Source organism: Mesoplodon densirostris, chromosome 2, assembly GCF_025265405.1.
Source record: "Mesoplodon densirostris isolate mMesDen1 chromosome 2, mMesDen1 primary haplotype, whole genome shotgun sequence".
NCBI lineage: Eukaryota > Metazoa > Chordata > Mammalia > Artiodactyla > Ziphiidae > Mesoplodon > Mesoplodon densirostris.
In genome coordinates, this window is record NC_082662.1 from 77,978,672 (window position 1) to 78,003,189 (window position 24,518).

The 24,518-nt window shown below is 39.0% G+C and overlaps 1 protein-coding gene across 1 annotated transcript in view; it reads left to right on the plus strand.

Annotated features, from left to right (window-relative positions):
- The first annotated feature begins 5,653 nt into the window (after positions 1-5,653).
- The window catches only part of CLCA2 (chloride channel accessory 2), a 37,254-nt gene continuing 18,389 nt past the window's right edge, over positions 5,654-24,518 (plus strand). The window contains exons 1-9 of the mRNA XM_060085114.1: positions 5,654-5,839; positions 6,944-7,081; positions 9,940-10,090; positions 12,762-12,870; positions 13,880-14,039; positions 16,499-16,726; positions 20,113-20,343; positions 21,447-21,624; positions 22,442-22,548. Of these exons, the coding sequence (XP_059941097.1) occupies positions 5,654-5,839; positions 6,944-7,081; positions 9,940-10,090; positions 12,762-12,870; positions 13,880-14,039; positions 16,499-16,726; positions 20,113-20,343; positions 21,447-21,624; positions 22,442-22,548 (1,488 nt within the window). The remainder of the gene's footprint in view (positions 5,840-6,943; positions 7,082-9,939; positions 10,091-12,761; positions 12,871-13,879; positions 14,040-16,498; positions 16,727-20,112; positions 20,344-21,446; positions 21,625-22,441; positions 22,549-24,518) is intronic.

The window sequence follows — 24,518 nt, forward strand, 5'->3', positions numbered from 1 at the left end:
AAAGAGAGACTTTGTAGAGAGGAAAGGGAAGTTGGGAAAGTTAGAGTAAACCCAGAATCCGTGGCTGTTCATTGGCCGAGTCCTCATAAAAAGAAGAGCAGTCTTTCCTTTTCCTGTTGGGCTCAGCTATCATCTCAGGACATGAGAGCTCCCCCTTCTGGTCTCCAAACTTTATTTAATTGAGGTTTCTGTTTCTTAAATTTTACAGTTGCAAAGCCTATGTGATCTGTGCTCTAGGCACAGCTCCCTCCAGTTCACAGCATCTCTCACTGCTCTCTCCTGTGTTCATTTCACTCCAAGCATTCTCCAGCCTCAGGGCCTTCCCACTTGCCCATCTGTCGGTCTGCACTACTTCTCTCTCAAGTGGTCGAATGGTTCCTTCCCTCACTCCTGACAATATTACCTGTGAGGCTTTGCCCAACTACCTGATACAAAATAACAAACCTCTCTCATTGCCTCTTCCCCTTTACCGGATTTCTTATTCTTCATAACACTTTCACTAGGTATCCCATTATATTTGTTTGTTGTCTCTCTCTCTCCTCTAGTGTAAACTCCCTGCAGACAGGGACTTGGTCCATTTCATTCATTTTACATCCAGCACTTAGAACAGTGCCTGACATCTAGTAGAAACACAGTTTATGTTTTCAACAGGCTTATTGAGATACATTTGACACAATCTTATTTTTGAGTGAATAAATGAATGAATGAATAAATGAGCAAGGGAAAAAAGAGAGAAATAAAAGTTAAGGAAGCAGTTCCTTGTTTAAATAAGGTACCTTCTTGGGAGTTACTGTTTGAGGCTAGATATCTATCGGAGGTCATTAAAACAATCTTATAATGACTCACACAATAACCAAAAAGAAAACAGATTGAATTTGAGGCAAGGGCTTTAATAATAGAGAGATGATTATGGCTTTTGAGAATCTAAAACCCACTTATAGGTGTTGTTGTTTTTGTTTTTAACTCTGTACTCTGTAGTTGTTTCTTTCCAAAGAATAAACAATGGTGTCACCGTAAAATCCATAATTAATGCAATATTTTTTTTCTTGAGTTCTGAAGAAAACACAGGCCTTTCCCATAAGAAAATTTAAAAATATATTTAAGGACTACATAGACTGCCTTTTTCTAGTGTGAAGGCTGTAATCATGAAGTAAATCCGTGGATATTCCCCCGGAGCTCTTGATATAAAAACTGCTCCAAGCGTGGCTCAAAGGCCAGCATCCTCAGCATCACGTGGGAGCTTGATAAGAGTGCAGAATATGGGCCTTACCTTGACCTCTAGAGTCGGAATCTGCATTTGAACAGGTGATTCTTAGGGATATTTAAGTTTGAAAAGCACTATGCTAAGTAGTTTTTGCTGTCTTCTAGAAGGAGGTCCCTGCAGGCTAATTCTGTTTGCTGAGAGTTTTGTCTGGGAATTCAGAGCCCCATGTACCTACACCCCAAAAACAGAAGGGGGAGCCCTAATCCCCCCAATTGCCAGATCTAATTGGAGTTGCTTCCTGTTCTTTGCAGGGCTGGCGGGGTTAAACGGACTAGTAGAAGCGGCATAAGGAGAGAAGGAAAACCAAAAAACCTGCTGCCCCCTGTTTGTGGGAATGGAGGAAGCCAGGCAATCTGGCAGAGCCCTGGGCCTCAGAGAGGTACTGAGGACAGAACCAGAGCAGGAAGAAAACAGAAAGGGAAACAGAGTCAAGATTTTATACTTCTACTTCTGTTTCTTGTTTTCTGAGTCTCTCTGGCTATTTTCATCTCTTTACAACATTTCCCCATACATCTCTTTACAACATTTCCATTCATTTTGGCAAATTTTGTAGGTTTCTCTGGTGCACAAAGTCATCTTTGCTATTGCCACCATGAGGGTGGGGAGAAGGCTTATTAGCAAAATCCCGGAGGTGAAAGACTGCAGAGGGAGAATTCAAGAAACTAGAAACGAAGTGTAAGCGCTCAATGCTTTGGCATGGTGGTGACTCACCAAACACAAATGACTTCCCAGACCCTATCTGCACCATCCACTTCACTCCTTTGCCTTGAAAATGAGTATAACTATAAAGAAAATGGGATAAGGGAGGTATAAAATGTGCCATCTGGGTCCTTAGCAAGCTCTATATTTTATTCAAATTCTTAGCCTACAATTTTTTTTAACCTTCTATTTTGATTTATTTCATAAACATTGCAAAACGAAAGTGGCCCATCAGCTTTGCAGCCAAGCCACACACTGGATTATACTTTCCTCTTCTAAATGGGTTTGCTGATGTGTTGAAATAAAAGCCTGAAAGAAAATAATCCAGAACTTTCTTGGACTCCTCAAGATGTCAAATCTCCTGATTCTCTGACACCAACTGCATGTTTAACTCACTTTGATTTTGGGTCTCTACCTACAGACTCCATGAAAAAAAAAAAAAAAAATAGAGAGGCCTTCTGGGTTCAGGTTGAACTGCAGATTCAGACAATGAACAAAGATGTGCTTTAGATTCTTCAGTTACTGAAATTGAATAACTCTTACTTTCTTGAAAGCAGATAAAAACAGACCAGATTCCTAGAATTTATATAATATTGAAATAAATGCTTGAACATTGTATTCCCATATTTCTTCACTTTACGTATGTTTCATTTTTCAGATATCATAAAATCTATAGGCAGAAGCAGTGAGTTTTTTTGAGCGAAAGGATAAGGTGGGTTTTTTGACAAAGTCTCACACTCTATCAGAAGTGGACACTCTGCTCAGGAATGCCTTTAAGTTATTTAGTTAAGTCAGTTTTCACCAGCTTTTTAGTTTTGTCTCCTGTAGGGTCAGCCTGATCGAAGAGAAGGCAGGAAGAAGAGATCCTCAGCTAGCCTGACCCCAGGCCTGGTTACTGAGAGCAGAAAGGGTTCTCAGGGTAGGTCAGAACAGAAGTGGTAGGAAAGGGCTTTCAGGAGTGAATATGACTCCCAAGACATAGTGAAAAAATGGGTCAGTGACCGGGAATCTGTAAAGACAGGTGGAGTCCAGCCAAGTGGCCAGACCCAGGGATTAGGTTCCAGAACCAAGGAACCAAAAAGTAGATAGACAGGAATGGATGTCATGCCTGGACTCCCAGCCCAGGGTGAGCAAAGCCCGACTGTGCCTGTTCAGGTTTTAACCCAAGTGAAGTTGGACAAGATTGTTCATTTATGGCTGTTCTTTATAAAGCTGCATGCACTCTCTACCCCACATTCTAAGGGAGCCATTGTAACTGTTGACAAGAACAAGTAGAGAGAGAGGTGGATGTCAGTCCTCAGTGGCCCCCTCAGCCAGTTAACTTATATAAGTGTGCACGGTGGCAAGAAGAAACATCCCTGATTGTGGTGAAAAGCTACTCTCCTGGTGTGGCTTATGAGTTTAATTTTTTAGTATATTGCTTAGCTGATGGGAATGTTTTTCTTAAAAGCACAAGAGATTAGCGTAAGAAAATAAACTGCCAAGGAAAGCTGAAAATAAAGTGCATTGTTCTGTCCAGTGAGTCACAGTTCCAGGCAAAGCCTTTGGAGTTGCCACGCCTTGGAGCTTCCACTCTGTAGACACAGCATGAACTAGGGGAAAAAACCCAGGGCTGGGAATAAGTTGACCTCTGAGCTGTAGCATGAGCAACTCTGGCAGTCACATGGTGACCAGCGATATTCTATTCTCCAACACCCCCAGGGGAACAACCAAAACCCAAGCAACTTCCTTCAAGAGCAGAAGAGATACCTTCTAGAACTGATACTTTCAAAGTTGGGGAGATCATTTTCACACTATAATCCAGGTCTTCTTCGTAATCTGCTTTAATTGACTTCCTGATTCTGTTCATTCATTCATTCAACAAATATTTATTGAGTGTTTACTGATCTAGGTGCTGGGAGGGTAGTGATAAAAACAGACAGGGTCCTTCTCACATAAGCCCTTCAGCCTGAAGGAGACAACCAATTACACAACATGAATGTGACATTGTAGGCATGATCATGCTTCAAAGGAGAGGTATCTGATGCACTGAAAGCATGAAAGAGGGGATTTGAACTAGGTAGGGAGCTCAGCTTAGGCTTCCAGGACAGAACAGGAATTTGAAGGAAAACAGGTTAGAAGCAGTGGGAGAAAAGGTTCCAAACAGAAGGACAGTAAGAGGAAAATTCCCTTCAATATCCCTCAACATTTCAGCTCTTAACACTTCATTTCTAGTTTCTTGAGAACATGAGAGACATGATACATTGAAAAACAATGGAACTTGGAATCAGTTGGTTTCATTCTAGCCCTATGACAATACTCACACAGCCTTGAACAAGTTACTTAGATTTTCTGAGCCTTAGAGAGCCCATAAGATAGGAAGGATAAAACCCAGCACACAATAAAAGTTAGTACCTTCCCCCACTGGCTAATTTTCATAATCTTTCTGAGACTCAGTGTCTTCATTGAAAAATAGAAATAAAAAAACTATACCTGTATCTGGGAACTGACATTTAGGTGGGTTCATTTGTAAGCTCTAAAGCATTATATAATTATTGGGTAATATTATTAATCACTCATAAAATATTTGTGAGGCCCACCATATTCCAGATCCTGTGATAGTTACTGCAGAAATGTAAGTTGTTTTGTTTTTAATCTTTGGCCGCATTGGGTCTTCGTTGCTGCACACGGGCTTTCTCTAGTTGTGGCGAGCGGGGGCTACTCTTCTTTTCAGTGCACAGGCTTCTCACTGCAGTGGCTCCTCTTGTTGTGGAGCACGGACTCTAGGCACGCGGGCTTCAGTAGTTGTGGCTCATGGGCTCTGGAGTGCAGGCTCAGTAGTTGTGGCGCATGGACTTAGCTGCTCCACGGCATGTGAGTCTTCCCAGACCAGGGATCGAACACGTGTCCCGTGCACTGGCAGGCCCTGCACCACCAGGGAAGCCCGGAAGTGGAAGATTGATGGAGGCATAGCCTTGCTCTCAGGAGAGAGGTGCTGAAAGAGAAATTCATCCTTTTCCTTGATCAAGAGAGAAAAGGCAGCAAGGACAGAAGGAGAGGCCTCTGTGTCCTCTGCACAGGCATCCAAGTTCCTGGCGCTTGGCCCTCTCTGGGGGATATCTGATACCTTCCCCTCACCAGCCATCAGCTGAGAGCTCTCCCAGACTACCTGATGCAAGGCCCCAGGGACAGGGCTGCAGGATGGATTTCCAAATCTTCAAAATAAGCAGACAAAGGAATCTTACATCAAACAAAAAATGAAGAGTGCAGTAGGGAAGGAATTCCTCTGAATGATGGAGGAGGTTGTCAAGGATTTCTAGATTTCTGTGCTTCTACTGCAAGTGGATGGAAAAACCCAGATTCTCTGATTTTCAGCCCAGCCAGCCAGGCTGCCCTCTTTTAAGCTCCTTTTGTCTTATTTCCATTTAAGAAGACATAAAATGAGTAAGGGGTGGAAGATTTCTTGCCAAACCATGATTCAGGAGGAAGCTCAGCCACAGAACAGGCAAGTGTGGCATCGCCCAGAGAAAAAGGACTTGTAGGGACAGGTCTCTGAAAGATCCACCCCAGATTTTGCCAAGAAGGCACCTCCTTCATCACAAGCTCTAAGCCCTTCCAAGTTCAGGAAGAAACTACCTGCTCCGCCATTGACAACCTGGCACAATGTGCCCAGCAGGACCAGTGTGAGTAAAGCAGACAGTTTTCTGCAACATGACCCATGGGGACAGTGCAGGTCCTGTTTGCAGCCTGAAGTTTGTGACTCTCCTGGTGGTCCTAGGTCCAGAACTCCTATTCCTGGGAGCTGGAGTGCAGCTTCACGAAAATGGGTATAATGGATTACTTGTTGCAATCAATCCTCAGGTATCCGAGGATCAGAAACTCATCCCAAACATTAAGGTGAGTGGCAAGTATGGAGTCAAAACCATTAGCCTATTGGAGCAGACCTGTAGCCTTCTTTAAGGAGTTGCCTGGTTTGTATTTGAGCAGTAAGGAAAACGATGTTTCTCAAAAATAGCAACAAAAATTATAATTAACAGTCAAGCCAGTTCGTTCACCTAATTCTGTGTAGTCTCAGCTCACAGACTGTTGATCTAGCCCTCTTTTATTTGTTGTTGTTGGTTACTACTAATTTTAGCTTTTGTGTTTAACTACATGGCTGTTTTTGTGGTAGCAACTTAAAAAATAATCCATTGTGGCAACAAAGACCAGATGTTTGACTGATGAATAAGCATGATTATGCCTATTAAAATTATGTTGTTGGATTCCATCCTGAGGATGGGAATTCTCAGACAGAAAGAGTGAGAGTTTGAATGGAGTGCCAAAGAGCAACATTCTTTCTTTTCACCTGAATGTTCTGTAAAGCAGTTGACTATTTTCACCTTGATATGGTAAGGCAGGCCCATAGCTCCATTACTTGAGTCTCCTTTTGGTATTGCTTTAGTGAAATTAACATTGTCGTAAGGTGTGGTCTTGGAAAGGCATGACGTGAAAAGGATTTGTTCGGTAAAAGCTTAAAAGTGTTTCACAAAATTTGGAAAATTATATAGGCAAACCCTGACACACAATTATTGTCCTAAAATCTCTTCCAGATAACCATTTGAAGTTTATTTATTTTGCTCCTAGGTTTTCCCAAAAATCTAATATTGTCTCTAAAAGAAATGGGCTCCTTCAAAATACCTTCATTATTTTTTATTTTTTTTTTTTTTGTGGTATGCGGGCCTCTCACTGTTGTGGCCTCTCCCGTTGCAGAGCACAGGCTCCGGATGCGCAGGCCCAGCGGCCATGGCTCACGGGCCCAGCCGCTCCGCGGCATATGGGATCCTCCCAGACCGGGGCACGAACCCGTATCCCCTGCATCGGCAGGCGGACTCTCAACCACTGCGCCACCAGGGAGGCCCAACCTTCATTATTTTTATTACTGCTTATTCAAGTATAACCAGAAAACCAAAACATTAAGAATTTACAAGTGATAAAATAAGCTTTTCTTTTATTTGGTTACAGGAAATGATAACTGAAGCTTCTTATTACTTATTCAATGCTACCAAGAGAAGAGTGTTTTTCAGAAATATAAAGATTTTAATACCTGCCACATGGAAAGCTAATAATTACAGCAAAGTAAAACAAGAATCATATGAAAAGGTAATTCAAGATTTCATTAAATGTGCTTAACTCAAGAAAAAAATATAATGTGTTCAAACTTTAAAAGTGAGAACTTAGACAAAAACAAATTAATATTAATACTCAAACAATATTATTGAAAAGAGTGTTTGCGCAAAATGTATGGAAATGTAATAAATGAGTGAAAATTGTGGAGTAAAAATTAAGCAAAATGCCATTGCCCAAGCGGCCCCTCAGAAGATCTCTTTACTATGTAACTTACAGAGTCCTTTCTGAAATTTTTGGTTAAGGACCAAGAACTAGTTTTATTCTACTGAGTATGAGCTGTAAAGGGAATAATTTCAATTATGACTATCCTCATTTTCCACCCTGTCAGAGACAGTAAACATACATGTACAGACAGAAACCTAAGCCACCCATGCATGTAAAAATATGACTTTCTTGTCCTGCAAGAGTGCAAATTAGCAGAATTTCACATTAGCCCAAGTCCAGGACACTGTTTTTGAGGAGTATGTTGATAAGAAGCAAGGCAGAAAGCAGGGAAGAGAGGCATGGCTACCTTTTTTTTTTTCCAACCAAAAAAAGAACCTTCAAAGGACTCTCATAAGCTGTAGATTATAATTAAGCATCCATGATAATGTCTGGCACATACTGGTATGCATGCTATAAATAAATGTTAAATAAATTTGGCAAATGACTGTTTGAAATTACTGTGAGCAAGAGTCCTAGCAGCTACCAGAAAGGGCAGGAGCAGAGGCATTGAGAATATAGCTCAGGGCTTCAGCAATGGAGAGGGTTCAAGATCTGTAATTACAGCTCGAATAGAAGGGCTGGGACTGTGGTAGTTTCCCCTTTTCCTTATTAGTGTCACTTGGTATGAATTTTCCTAAGATTGTTTTAATTCTTAGATCTCCTTTGAAGTTATTGAATGATATAGCAATCTCAAAGGCACCCCAGTGTCCTGAAGAAGTTAAAGGGGTCCTTAAAACTATCTGATTTATGACCAGGTGAAAGCATTTGATGCTTGGGCATGGAGATAGAGTGATAGACGAACTGGGATAAACTGGGAACAGAGCTATTGTTTATTAAACTTCAACTAAATGCTAGGCATTCTGCATATATTGCTTAATTCTCAGACACCTAAAATTAGTTGCTATTATCGCAAATTAGGAAACTGAGGCTCAAATATGGTAAGGATTTTATCCGAAGTCAAACAGCTGGTAAATTAAAGAGCAATTTGAATTCATGCCTGTTTGATTCCAAAACCTATGCTCTGTGCTCTAAGCTATACTGTCTCTAGCCACCTTACATAGTTGTCATTAATCAATCTGGCCTTTAGTGGGACAAAAAGTCTTGGAGATAACCAACACCAAAACCAGGTGCTACTCCTCATCCTAGTGGAGAAGAGAGAAATAAATAACTAAAGCAAAAATGACTGAACAGAAAGATTAAAGGAAAGAGTCACTGAAGGCTGTTCATGTATCTGCTAGATACCAACTCTTTTAACCTCATAATGTCAATCAAGCAAACACTTAGCAAATGATCATTACATACAGGAACCATGCTAGGCATGGCAGAGGACACAAGGAAAAGCAAGATAGTTCCTCTCCTTGTGCCTCTACAGTCTAATGTAGGTGGGATGCAGGGGAGAGGGGGAGGGGGAGGAAAAAAGTACATAAGAGCTGTATTACTATGGTCTGTAAGGTAGTATATAACTCCAAACAGCCTGAGTATTCTATCACATGCAGTGTACTCTTTCCTTTTTGTTTCAGGACAATTTTCCAGACATAGAAATGAGGTTTTGTCCAAGTGAAGACTATTCAAGGGCATGATGTCTGTAGCCCTTTTCACAGGTGTTGCCTTGCAAAGCCCTTGGCTTGAATTCTTATCTTTCTAAAAAATAATGCTAATTATTATAAAAATAATTCATGCTTGTTGCAAAAAGACAATGTAGAAATAAGGACAATAAAAAGAAAATATTACCTTCCACTATTCCTCAGCGGTGTGTGCACACCCCCCCACGCACACACCAGTACACATGTAGTACAGATAGTGATCGTTATATAAATATTTATAAGATCATATTAGATCTATTGTTCCATAATCAACTTAAAAAAAAGTTAACAACATACTTAACTTCTAAGGGCAAGTCTTGAGACAACATATTATCTTTCTTCCTCAAAATAAAAGGAACAATGTTGTATATAAAACTGTGTTCTCTAGATGGTTATTTAAATAGATATTTACTTTAGCTTCTGACTTAAAATATTGTGTTTTATAAATAGTAATTGAAATGGTAAGGGTACAGTATGAAATATAACTTCAATAGAATAATTGTTTTGCTGATCTGATTGGTTATGGGAATAAAAGGACAAGGCTTAAAAGAAACATATCTTATTGTCTTGCACTGATGAAAGAACCCACAGAAAGTTGTTCACAAAAGGCTATAACATTTTACAGTACAGCTCTGAATGATGTGTAAATGCTCTTAAAATTTCTTCAGACTTTTTAATTATGTTTTATCATGATTTATAATGTCAGAATTTTACAGTGTTAACTTTTGAGAAAATCTTAACCTGGAAAATGGGGAGGTCAAATGAAAGTGATGAAGCTCCATGGAAATTTGATAAGCTTTTAAAATATATACACTTTTGAAAGTGACAGATAGTTTTGTTGATATTTAGTTGTGAATGCATTTTAAACTCCATCTAAAGGCATTTATTTTTTTAATCTGTTTTAAAATTGGGATACAATCCATACAGAAAAATGGACACATATCTTAAATGTACACTTCAAAGTGTTTTAACAAATGTAGATATTTATGTCACCAACATTACAGTCGAGATGTAGAGTATTACAAGGCATTTCTTTTAATTTAGGCAAATGTCATAGTGACTGACTGGTATGGGGCACATGGAGATGATCCATATACCTTGCAATACAGAGGGTGTGGAAAAGAGGGAAAATACATTCATTTCACACCTGACTTTCTACTAAATGATGACTTAACAGCTGGCTATGGATCACGAGGTAAGTTTGACCAATCAAGAAATAGACAATGGACAGCACTATTTACAGTATTCTGTGCTTAATGCTAAAAGGGACTCAGAGAACCTGAAACCTGCCAAGGACTTACCATTGGGATGAGGAGATAGGCCACGTGCCCATGAAAAGATGAGGGACAAAGTGAGCCAGAAAGGGTTAAGCACCAGATTAGTGGCCTAGATAGGGCATGCTATAAGAATTCAGTGAAGAGGGAGAGCATTTTGAGCTAAAGGTGGTCAGAAAAGTCCTCACAAAGAAGAGGATCTTAAGGTTGAATATAATTTTGATAAATGGAAAGAAGGGAGAGAAGAGTGGGAAAAGTATGAATAAAACCGTGGCAGCAGAAGAATCCAGGGCATATTTGAGAGATGGGCACAGTAGACCCCACTGCTGGTGCAGAAAGACTGTGGGAAGTGAATAGTGGGAGAAAATGCTGAAATGCACATGGGGTAGGTGATGGAGAGCCTCAAATGCCCAAATTAGCAAGTCACAACTTAAGGTTTATAAACATAGGAGTGAAACCATCCAAGCAGGGTTTTCAGAAGCTGAATCTGGCTGTGAGGATAATCTGACTCCCTCAGATCAATGAGGGAGAAACTGGATATCAGGAGAATAACTAGAAGTCCAGGTATGAGGCAATGAGACTTGAGTAAGATTGAAGGCAGTGAGATGGGAAGGACAAGAAAGAGAGTAACAAGAACAAGAGAATTTTCTATGTGCCAAGTGCTGTGCTATTTGCTTTTCAACTTAATCCTAACAACTCTAAGTAATGAGAGATATTCCAGAGGGGGAAAAGTTTGAAACAGAGGTCAGAACTGCTTCAGAGTGAAACTCAAGGAGTGTGTGTGTGTGTGGGGTGGGGGGGGCAGCATTAAGGAACACACCAGGTTTGGGGCAGAAATAGAAGGGACCAGTTTAAAGGGAAAATCCACAAGTCTGGATTTAGGCAAGTGATTGTGAAGAAAGTGGACTATGCTGGTGGAAAGACCCAGCCTGTGGTGGAAGAAGGGTGACTAGAGTTTGACAGTGAAGCCAGCATCATAGGTTTGGAGATTGGCATTTAGTGGATGAGATCTGAGAAACAAACTGTGGTGAGAAAAAATGAGTAGGTCAAGGGCTAACTATCCAATTCTTAATATTTTTTTTTGATTTTAATGTACAGCAGTGCCTTTCAAATGATGTTTTCACTTTTACCTCCATTTAAATCTAAATAGATTTTATTATCCTCTGAATAACTAGCAGGAAGTGGAGCCACACACTCTATAAAACACACTTCATACAACACTTTATAAAACTTTATAAAAATGGCTTTTTTTCCTGGTAACTCTGAGGTGCTGATAATCTCTGCACAAATATATCACTTCACCAGCACTTCTAAATTCCATGAGCAGGCAGAAACTTTTCCTTAGCACTTTCGGCTTAGACTGTTCCCCTCCTTCCTATGTTCCAAGGTCCAAAAATTGCATAATATGCCATAGCCTGAGTCAACTCAGCAAACATTTCCTGGGGTCCCAGATCTTAAAAGAATTCAGAAAGAAAAGTGTACTTGGGGAGGGGAATTAATCTGGAAAATTTCTAGTGGGGAGAAGTCAGTTTTTAGCTGAACATTGAAGAAAATACAAGATTTAGAGAGGTAGAGATAAACTTGTAAAGAATTTGGTGCTGACAATGAGGATTTTCATGAGCTAAGAGTTGAAGATAAACATGGAGAATCAGGAATAAAATGAAAGAGAAAGGAGCACCCAAGCTGGTGAGGAGGTTCTATGATCCTTTTTGCTCCTTCTTCCCTCCCTGGCCCCAGGGTTTCAATCATTGCTGTAGACAGGAGAATTATCTACAGGAAAAAAAGTGGCAGGCATGCCTGGATAACACAAACTGAAGAATAGGAAAGCTTTATTTGCTGGTTTGGTGTCTTAGTCCATTTGGGTTACTATAACAAAATATCATAGACTGGGAGGCTTATGCACAACAGAACTTTCTCACAGTTCTGGGAACTGGAAGTCCAAGGTCAAGGCACCAACCGAATTGGTGTCTGTGAAGGCCCACTTCCTGGTTCATAGACAGCCATCTTCTCACTGTGTCCTCACATGACAGAAAGAAGGAAACTCTCTGGGGTCTTTTTATAAGGGCACTCATCCCATGTATGAAGGCTCCATCCTCATGATCTAATAATCACTCCCAAAGGCCTCATCTCCTAACACCTTCACATTGTGGGTCAGGATTTCAACATATGAATTTTGGGGGGACATACACATTCAGTCCATTGAATTGAACATTCAGTCCATATGCTTCTTTTCCTTTCCCAGAATCCTGAACTTATGGACATGTATAAAGCTAAATAGAAACCCCTGGGCAGCTTCCTTAGGGAAATGAGAGAATGTGAGACTCCTCACTAATTTCAAAAAGATATGCAACAGGTAAATCACTGGTCTGCACTTCCAGGACTAAACATATTTTCACACTGCCTCTTTTACGATGGTGGGGGTAAAGCAGAAGGAGATGGGAACGGGGTGGGGAAGAGGAAAGTGGAAGGAAGAATTGCACGTCAACCCTTCGGAATGAGTATATATAGTCAGGTGATGTTACGTATTCACTGATTAGCAAGGTCTATTGCTGAAAGTTTAGGAACTCAAAACAAAAACTCTCTCTTCCACAGGCAGAGTGTTTGTTCATGAATGGGCTCATCTCCGTTGGGGTGTGTTTGATGAATATAATAATGAGAAACCTTTCTACATAAATGGGCAAAATCAAATTAAAGTAACAAGGTTAGTGGTTTTTTTGCATGTTTAAAATTCACTGTTCATTTTTTTTACTCTAAAATAGAGTTTATAATGGCCGCAAAACTTAACTGACAGTTTTCAGTTTAAAATTTTTATTGGATTTTTTAAAAAATTGGTAAATATTTATGTGGTCAAATGCCAAAACAATATAAAATGTTATACTCTTATATAGCATACTCCCACCACTCTCTTCACCCTGTTCCCTTTCATCCCCTCTAGATCACCATTTTTATTAGTTTCTCATTTATTTTTTCTGTGTTTCTTCAGGAAAATCCCAATAAATATGAATATATATATTTCCTCACTCTTTTTTCTTTTAATTGCATAGTGTTCCATTGTATGGATATACCATAATTTTTAAACCAGTCCCTTATTGTTGAACAAATGAGTTGTTCACCATATTTTGTTAGTACTACAAGTCATAATGCTATAAATAAGTTATTTCCATTATATGCAGGCAGATCTGTATATCTATTGAATAGCTTCCAAGAATTACCAGGTCATAGGGTAATTTTAGCTGTAATTTTGGTAGCTATTGACTGATTCTTCTCCCAAAATTTAGATGGTTTTTTATCCCATTGACAGCATTTGAGGCTGCTTATATAGGAAGGAATCCTTTAAATATCATCATTAGATGTTCATTCTCTTTTTCCTCTGATGTCCAATGGCAATGAACTCAGAGGAGCCCTAGTTCAGGATACCACCACTCATGACCTTCCTCGGGCCTCCAAAAGTTCATGTTGATTTCTCGGTGACTTTTGCTTTGACCCTGTTCAGCTGGTAAAGCCCTTGGCAATACAGAGCCTCTCATCAAAATCAAATGCTTTAAAATCAAGTGGAGTGCATTTGTAAATTAATGACCTTTCTTAATAGTTTTTCAAATGTCTTCTGTGTATCTAGCAATCTACGATCCTAGAAACAAATTATTTTATGAGCCAATAAGAAAGAAACATAAGCATTTCTAAAACAGACCCAATGTCTCTTCCTATTTTAGGTGTTCATCTGACATCACAGGCATTTTCTTGTGTGAAAGAGGCCCTTGCCCCCAAGGAAACTGTATTATTAGCAAGATTTTCAAAGAAGGATGCATGTTTATATACAATAGCACCCAAAATGCAACTGCATCGATAATGTTCATGCAAAGTTTACCTTCTGTAAGTATGGCCTTAGAATAACAAACTCTTACAAGATTCCATCTTTTCCCAAGATAGACTGGTATGTTTTAAGTATTTAAACAAAAAGACAATTAAGATTCACTACATTTGGGACTTCCCTGGTGGTCCAGTGGTAAAGAATCCATCTTCCAATGCAGGAGAGGAGGGTTCAATCCCTGGCCGGGGAACTAAGATCCCACATACCGAGGGGCAACTAAGCCCGTGCACCACAACTACTGAAGCCCACGCTCCTAGAGCCCGTGCTCTGCAACAAGAGAGGCCACCGCAATGAGAAGCCTGCATGCCACAATTACTGAGCCCGCGTGCCTCAACTAGAGAGCCCGTGTGCTGCAAACTACAGAGCCCATGTGCTCTGGAGCCCACGGACCATAACTAGAGAGAGAAAACCTGCATGCCACAACTAGAGAAAGAGAAGCCTGCGCGCCGCAATGAAAGATCCCGCATGCCACAACTAAGATCCGATGTGGTAAAAAAAAAAAAAAAAAAAGAAAAGAAAAAAGATTCACTACGTTTTGGAGCCTGGGGAACCTTACAGTTCATCTAGTTTTTACTTTACAGATTAAAAAAAACTCAGCGCCCCCCCTCGACAGTCCAAGCTGATCAGTAAAAATTGTTTCCTTTAGAAAAGTGATTATTTGCTCTCCAGGGAAGGTGATTTAACAAGGGGAAACCTGGAGTCTTCAAAATAAATTGCTCGTATGGTGGTGCTCCTATATCCTTTCACAGGAAAGTGTACCGGGTTAATGACAGGGATGTAACGTATGATTATATTTCTTCATTTAAGGTAGCAAACCACTCTTATTTTAATGGAATTCCCTAATTCTCTTTCCCTTGTTTTGCATATTCTAGAACTTAAAAAGAAAAGACAGGTGTTACCAAGGGAAGTCAACTAACCCTTAGCTTTGCAGGCTCAGAAACTCAAACTTGTCAGTATTCCACGTTAACTGACAAGAGACTTGTGTAGGAATCCAGAACACATTTTTTAAATTATTTAAAAAGAGTACTCTGTCATGGAGATCTGACACTCGCCTTCTCTAGCCAGTTCATTTTCTCTCTGACAGAAGCAGCACGGAACAGCCAAATTCTACCCAGAGGCTTATTTTGAGAATGTGGAGTCAGAAAGGAGGGAGTTAGGAGATGCAGAGATTTAGTCACATCAGCCTTCATAACCTGATACATTTTTCCAGCTTCATCACATCTGTGGGTCACGTCCTCTCCATTGAGCTGGGAACACTGTGGGCAGTGTCTCTGTGAAGTTTTCTGTTTCTATGACTAACCCAATGTTCCTTGGATTGACACATTCTTTTTTTAGATAGTTTTTTTTCTTCAGTCTGGTTTTAGTCAAGGCTAAGGGTCATTCTGTAACTTTAAGGTGATTTTTCATATTTCTTGTCCAATTCATTATGGTTTTAATTTAATTTACAGCTTTAATATCTGAAGCCAAGCTAATTCCATGTTATTTCATCCACATTGTTTGTGGCTAGGTACTATCTTTGTGGTCATTTGAAACACCTACTCATTAATATCCAGTCAGAAAACTTTTACCATCTCCTAACCATAGTCATGAAATATAAAGAAAAGAGTTAAAAACAAACATACAAACAACAACAACAAAACAGGTTCTATCATATCTCCCCATCCTACTAAGAAACTCATGTTCTTATGCAATTATTAACTTTTTGAAGCTTCAGTTTCCTTTTCTAAGAAATTAGAGCTGGGGCTAGAGAATCTGTAAGATTTCTTTTACCTCTAAGCTTCCATAGCTCTGTTAGCAGGAAGCATCTACTGTTCATAGGAATATAGCCACTGGGAAGTAGATAACACATTACTTGGCAATGCGAATCATGCCTTTAAAAGAGGTGCTGCCTAGGTTTTATTGTATGAATTATGGCTATATCTCCAAATGGGGAGAAAGATCAGGAAATAGATTTAAGTTGGTTTTCTCCTTATCCTAGTCTTACAGGGGTCAATATTTGAACTAGCTCAATATAGGTTTATTGATCAATAGATAAAGGTGCAGTGGTTATTAAATATGATTCTAGGGAATAGGCTGATCAAGATAACATCTCCTGGGGTGTTTTCTTTAACACATTATCGTGCTAAGGAAGATGAGAGTTTGTTTTATTTTTTTAAAGCCTAAGATATTTATACACGGTCTACTCTCTGTTAGCTAAGTGCAAAAAAACTTTAATAGAGGTTGACCTCAGTACCACATGGGTGCCAGAGTTTCAAGCAAAGGGTGCCAAGGTTTATCTGTAAATTAAATGGCATTCTTGAAGTAAAGAAGGACATAGCTGTAGCACTTCTGATTTCTCATGTTTCAGCTCACCTTTCCTCTTACCTTTAGTTGTTTGAGAATGAGAAGTATGTCTAGTATGAGAGGAGTACTTTTATTTTCTGATTATTTTCTGAGTACTTTTATTTTATTCTTTTTCGAGGTGGTTGAATTCTGTAATGCAAGTACCCACACCCAAGAGGCTCCAAACCTGCAGAACCAAATGTGCAGCCTCAGAAGTACGTGGGATGTAATCACAGACTCTGACGACTTTAATAACAGTTTTCCCATGAAAGGAACTGAGCTTCCGCCTCCTCCCACATTCTCTCTCCTACAGGCTGGCGACAAAGTCGTCTGTTTAGTGCTGGATGTGTCCAGCAAGATGGCAAAGGTAACATTTGAACCAAAATAGTTGTAAACCATCACTTTTTTCTATCAGTTTTTAATTCTTTTTCTTTTCAGAGGGTAAGGGAAGGGAAGGGTGAGGCCAAACGTTTGGAACAGTCATGGGCATTATCTCTTCTTGGGTATGAGAGAAACAAATTCAGAATATGGCCCAGATATTGAGATAACGCAGATAAATGAAATCCACAGGTAATTCCCAGCCTTCACTATTGCTACTAATTGCAACCTTTTCCAACCAGAACCCTTTCCAAAACTCTGACATGTAGAGGAAGGCTCCTTTCTGACCACATTCCACTCAGTGGTAAACAACCATGGCCGAGGCAAGGCAATAGACTGAGTTTGCAGCGAGTGTGCATATCCATTATGTGTGTATTTTCTATGTCATTGTGTACAGAGAAACATATCTCACTCATCTGGCAATCTGGCAGCCTTCTAGAAACCCATTCTCCAAAGCTCCAGGATTCTTAGACAGTAGTTAGAGGTTTAGTCTCTGGAATCAAGCAGATGTGCTTTAAGTCCTGCCTCCTTCATTTACTGTCTGTGTAATCAAGAGAAAATAACCTCTCTGAGTTTTTTCATCTGTAAAACAGAGATAACTATACCTATTTCATTGTTGTGACAGAGCCAGTTCATACTGGCTCACAGGAGTCAATTGTTAAATTTTCAGGAAATTTGCAGGCCAGTTGTAAATATAGCCATTATTAAAAAATAAACTATGTAGAGTTATAATTAAATAAAATATATTGAAATAAGCATAATAAATGCTCAAAACTCATTACTTCCTAATTATTTTTCTACTATTCTTACTATTATCTATGCCCAGAGTCAGTAACTACCTGCTTTTGTATAGCCTGAAAATTAAGAATGGGTTTAGAAAAAAATCAAGAGAATACTAAAATTTCAGGACACATGAAAATTATATGAAATTAAAATTTTAGCATCCATAAGTAAAATTTTATTGGGAGAGAGCAATGCTCATTTATTTACATATTATCTATGGCTGCTTCAGTACTTAAATAGCAGAGTTGAGTAGTTGTAAAAGACAATATATGTCCCACCAAGCCTAAAATATTTACTATCGGATCCTTTATAGAAAATGTCTGCTGATCCCCGATCTGGGCTCCTGAGGTTATTTCGGGTCTATCATCTCTATGACTCTGCTCCTACATATCTCTTCCCAACTTTGCACTCAGCGATGTCAGGTTGACAGCTTAAATCAGCCACAGTGAGAATATTTACCCCATAGAAATTGCAACAAATCCAGGGTTCTCCCTCTCTCTCTTTTTACCAGAAAGCCAGTTTTTAAACTTTTACCAGCGCACCACTAACTACTTCATGGTGTTGTTGAAAGGGAAAATGGGATACTGAATATGAAGTTTTTGGTTTATAAGTGGCAACTGTTATTTTATTATAGTACTTGTCCTAGGGGAGAGTTTATCCTCTTGTATTCTCTGGATCAGTAGTCCTGGAAAATTTGCCTTTTTTGGCTTGTCTCTAAAATATGAAGAATACCACTAACACATTCAGCATCTAGATAATTTTGTAATCTTGCCTCCCTGCAGTTGACTAGGGTATGATTTTCAAATATGATCTCAGAGTAATTTATATTGACTATCTGCCTCTGTTGAGCAAGAACAGATGGAGTGAAAGGGAAAGACAGTGGTACTTGAAAGAAGACCTGAGAGAAGTAGAAGAGAAATAAGCCTAAAGTAGCAAGCTCATGGCAAAGAAAACTTCTCTCCCTTTTCCTGCCAATAGTGTCACTGAACCATCATGACCATCCATTCATTTATCAGGTGCCTATACGGTGCTGGCTTGGGGGATACAGAGATGACAGAATAGAGTCTGCTTTGAAATGCTCACAATCTCATGAGGGAGACAACACAAACATGTGAATAAACACAATACAATGTGACAAGGCTCCACAGAGGTGTGAATTGCTGTGGAGGCATTGGCAGCATCTGGGTTATAGGAGAGTGGTTGAGGAAGACTTCACTGAGAGGATGAACTTGGAGTTGAGTCTTGAAGCATAAGTAGATATTTGCCAGTTGGGTGAGGTGAGGCAAGGCATTCTAGTGAAGAGAGTGTATGCAGGTGGCTGAGAGGCAAAATTAGTAGAATTTTTTCAGGGGAAGTACATCAATTGGTATGGATATAACTAACAATGGCTTGGGCTAGAAAAATGACAGATAAGATGAAAATGAGTGATGAAAGGAATGATGGTATGAATTTGAGAGAAATTTAAGATGTATTGATATGACCTGTTCAAGGATATAGAGGCTGGTAACACAGGAGTAATAAAAGAGAGTTCCAGGTTTCTGGCTTCACTAGTTAGGAGTAGAGGTCATGACCATGATGTTAGCAATACTTAGTATTTACTAAGTACTTACTATGTACCCATTTTGCAGATGAGAAAACTGAAGCTAAAAGAGATAAGTAATTTCTCTATGGTCACATTACTAGTAAAAGTTGAAGGCAGGATTCAAAGTCCTTGTTTTATCCACTCTACCAATTTACCTCTCAATATTGTAAGAGAAACAATATTTGGGAAGGGGGGCAATGAATTCAAAGTGTATAGAGTTTGAGATACCTGTGAGAGGTTAAATTGGTGGTATGTCCTAAGCAGTATGAAATGCAGGTCCAGATGTTAAAGGAGATGTCTAGGTTGGAGATAGAGACCACAATCATCACTGAACAGGTGGTCATTGAAGCTCAGCTTGCTGCTCCCACAGCCTTCAAAACAAGTGACCCTAATGAATTCATCACTAGTATCACCTGCCCAAACGTGGTCACTAACATTACTTTATACTTATGCAAGGTGTAACTATTGTCATATACATATCTCAGTTGATCCTCATGGTAATTCTATTTTAGCAAGTAAGAAAGATTATTATTACCCTCACTTTACAGATGGAATGCCCAGCCTAAGATAAACATGATAACAGAGAGTAGTGCCAGGATATATGCCTGACTGCTGTTCCTCTCTACCATAAGATCTTTGCAATGTTTCTCTTACCCAGGATGAATTTTAAAAGAAGCAATTACAAACCAAGTCTCTATTATTTCTACAGATCTTTGAATCAGGTAGGAGAGAAATGGTGGATGTATGTGTTCTTATGGAATGGTAAATCATGAACAGCTTCTTAGGGGCAGAGTTCCAAACCAATACCCCCCACCCCGAAAAGCATTCATTTTTGAGCCTGCATTTAATCAAACAATATTATAGCATAGTGTCAATCTTTACGACTCAAAAAATCACAGTCTGACATCTCTAAAGAATTAACAGAGGTATTTGCTAATTGAGTTACTTAGTTATACTTTTGTCTACCAACCAAATGTTGTTACCTTTCTTTTTTCCTTTCTGCAACATAGGCTGACAGACTCCTTCAACTGCAACAAGCAGCAGAATTTTACTTGATGCAGATTGTTGAAATTCATACCTTTGTGGGCATTGCTAGTTTTAATAGCAAAGGGTCAATCAGAGCCCAGCTGCACCAAATTAACAATGATGATGACCGAAAGCTGCTGGTTTCCTATCTGCCTGCCACTGTGTCAGCTGAAGCAGAAACCAGCATCTGCTCAGGGCTGAGGAAGGGATTTGAGGTACAGTAGAGCACCCCAAGCCTCACCATCACTTTCCTTTCCCATCACTTTCCTTTCCCTCACTTTGTATCTGAGGTTGCTTCTGAATTGGGGCAATCTGTTACAATATGATCATGGGTCTCAAGTATAGGAAAGTAATGATGGATTATCTTTAAGGTCAGGGACCACGACTTTCTCACCACTGAATCCCCTGTGCCTAGTAAAGGGCATGTAATAGTTGCTTAAGAAAAATTTCTTGAAGGAATGAGTAAATAAGTGAATACAATGATCAAGGCTGGGGGACTTCAGCATCATCAGAAAGATTTCTAACACTGTCCCTATCCATCTGGGACTGTTCCATCTGTGGCTGTTGTTACCCTTGGGTTTTCCAATCAAAATCAGCATGTCTGGCCTCCTGCCTATAGTCATACTAGACCTCAAACATATGAGTATCAGTTAAGGTCAGAGGTATTTCAAGAATAACAGAGTTCACCTAAATCAGCATAAGTTTGGATTCAACATTGAGGATACAGCCATGTGTTAAACATCTGGTAGCAGGCAGAACACAATTGCAATTGTTACTGCCTACAGCCAAGTGTTTCTCAACATTGGCTGCCCATTGAAATCAGCTGGGGATTCAAAAATTCCAGTGCCTGCATCTCACCCCCAGAGATTCTGATTTAATTGATCTTGGGTGTGAGCTGGCCATTAAAAATTTTTTAAGTTCTCATCCAATTCCAATGTATAGCCAAGGTTGAGAACCACTGCTCTAGGTCCTTTTATTGGCCACTTATTGGATCTCAGAAGCAAGGCTCTCACATAATAATGTTCTCCTACATCCTCTATGATAGACACTATTCTAAACTAGGGGTATCTCATAGTGACTTGAACAGGAAGAAGCCCTATCCATGAGTAAGCAGGCAATGGCATGTAGGGTGACAAGTGCTGTGATGGGGTGAGGTGAGGACTGAGTGGAGATGGACATGGAGAGTGTGGGAAGTTACAAAGGACCTGGAAGAGGAATATGACCCCTGGTGGGGAATTTGGAATGAGAGTGAATTCTCCTGCTCAATAAGGCAATCTGAATCACATTTCCTTCCAAATGAATGATACCCTGTATTCAGATGGTTGAAAAACTGAATGGAAAAGCCTTCGGCTCTGTGATGATACTAGTGACCAGTGGAGATGATGAGCACGTCACCAACTGCTTCCTCACTGTGCTCAACAGTGGTTCAACTATTCATACCATTGCCCTGGGTTCATCTGCGGTCAAAAACCTGGAGGAATTATCACATCTTACAGGTAGGTAAATTTCTAGCAACATATTTTAGAGCATTTCCTTTCGACTTGAATATTCAAAGAACCACCATGAAACTCAGATTATGTCAACAGAATACATGGCTTAATTGAAAAAACTATAAACAGTTTTCTTAAGAAAAAACACACAAAAAAATCATTGCTAAATTCTGTCAAAAATTTGCTGACTTTTTTATACTTTCCTTAGAAAGTGCCAATTATATACATCTAATGAAAATATTATTATTACTTCTTTGTTAAACCAGCCTGAGCATGTATAATCATGGAGATAAAAGTATGTTTAAATGCACTAACTTCTATGATAAGGAGACATACAAGATTACACACATATCTTTTTTTGTTCTAAATGAAGCACAGAATAATTTTATCTTATATTCCTCACATTGAATAAAAAATGCATATGCTAACTTGAAAACTGAAAGCTAGGTTTTATTGAATTATGTTTGAAAATAATGTTTTCAGAATGTAAATGTAAATATATAGCAATATAAATGGGTAGCAATTAACCTATATTGTCTAGGAATTACCTTAATTAAATATTTATTGAGTTTTTATTGCATACTGGGTAGAGCTCTAGACCCTACAATTACAGCCATGAATAGAACAAAGAAAACCACCTGCCTTGGGGTGCCTGCTCACCATGTGGTCTTATAGGATGCCATGCCAAGCAAGTCAAGCACAGCTCCTGCTTTCCCCAAACTCACCCTCTTAAGCAAAGGAAGTTTGTTAGAAAAGGCCTATCATTTTATCTTTTGTTTTACTTTATACATTTTATAGCTAGCATCCCAATTGTGTATTTCAGGAGGTTTAAAGTTCTTTGTTCCAGATAAATCCAACTCCAGTAGCATGCTTGATGCTTTCAGTAGAATTTCCTCTGGAACCGGAGACATTTTTCAACAACATATTCAGGTCAGAATTTCCTCAATATTATATTTACAGATAGGGGAGAGGGGAGGGGGAGCAAGGAAAATAGATGAATTGTGCTGTCTCATTAACCTTCTTTGAATATGTAACAGTCCTTGTTACATTAAAAGAAGGCTTTTTACTGAGCTTCTTGACATCACCAGAACCAGGCTTCATCTTTACCTGATGTCTACTTCTCAGCCCTAGGAGTCATTTTCTGTAATTGCTACTTCAGCTTTTCAAGGTCTATAGAAGAGTTTGCTCCTTCCTTGTGGCTCAAAATGGGGTTGGGGGTGGGACATGGGGTAGAGGTAAGGCCCAGAATTAAAATAAGAATCAGTGGCTTTAGTTTTAGTTCAAACTAGCCATCAATCAGAATCCACTTTACTTTGCTTCTTTAAAAACTTCCTTGAAGCTCCTCCCTCATATAAAAAGTATCAACCATTTCATTCAATTCTAGAAATTCCTAAAGATCTCTCCAACTACCACAATTTATTTGATTTTGCTCACAAAATCTTCCTTTAATCAAGCCATTTTTTCCAAAGGGCCAATTTTTTTTTCTTTCAAAGTACTTTAAATATATTTTGAATATAACTGAATAATGTTTTGAATAAAATTTCACCTGCTGTTTCCTCACAGATGGTAAGTGAACCTGCCAAGTTAATGGCTTGATGGGAGCAATGAAATCAGTAAATTATTCTTAGAAAATATTTAACATGAAGATTATATGTACAGAGTAAATGCAATAACCACTATTCTGTCATTAAAAGTGGAAAAAGGTGAATTTTAAATGATAATGTATATTTTAGATTAGACTACAGTTGGCTCTTCTGAATAATCTTTCTACCTTTGATTTTGTCTTTAATAATATGAAATAAAAAGAAATGTTTAAAAAAGTAAAACAAATTTAGCAAAACATTATTCATATGACTCAAATTGGTTCCCAGACTTGGCCACCTCTCCCCAGTTATTTGCATGTCATTAGCCCCTCTAGACTGTGGGCAGAAACTACATCTAATCCCCTTCAACAGCTCAGAGCCCGGCATGGAATGTGGCACAGTAATCAGCAGTCCACGGACACTTGTTCAATTGAGTTGAACAAATAATCCACAATGTCTTTGCTGTCATCCACCAACAGAATTTTACATTCTTTACAAGTCTGAGCAATTTTACAGTGTTGCTAATGTTTTATTTAATAAATATGATTTTTCAAAGTTATTTATAGACTGGTATTCTTTGTGAATACACAGCGATTGAATGCAGGGGTTCTGGTGTCAGCCAGCCTGGGCTCTATGACTGTTTCACCTCCTTGCTATGTGACCTTGGACAGCTTACTTCCCTAAGCCTGTCATTTCATCTGGGAAATGTGGGTAACAATAGCACTTATCTCAGAGGCTTTTCATAAGGATTGGGTTAGATAATACATATAAAGCATTTAGCACAGTGCCCGGCATCTGTTTGCACTTTGTGCATGTTACACACACACACACACACACACACACACACAAGTGCACACACAGCTTATTTAAGTGCACACAGCTTAAATCATGACTAAATGATTTTTTTTAAATGTACTAAACCCTGCTGAAACCCAATGTTTGATTTCTTATTAAAATACATAAAGGTATCTCGACAGATTATACACAAATTAATTAGAGCACATTCACAAAAAATGTCAAAAAAAAAGCTTGTTTTAATTGCTGCTCTGAGACTAATGTTGATTTGGATAAGAGAGAAGTATGAGAACAGCTAAAATCTCTTGATAAAGATTAATGAAGTGACATGTACTAGCTATAACAAAACATTTTATATTTACTGTACTTATAACACTTTGCTTAAGCAAAGTACTTTTACATGAAAAATAATTTGTGTAAATATAGGACATGTCCAAGTTAAATAGTTTTTTTATTTTTGCCGATTCATTTTTATTTGTCATAAAAATAAAGGAAAAATGGAATGATTATGCATATGCTAGA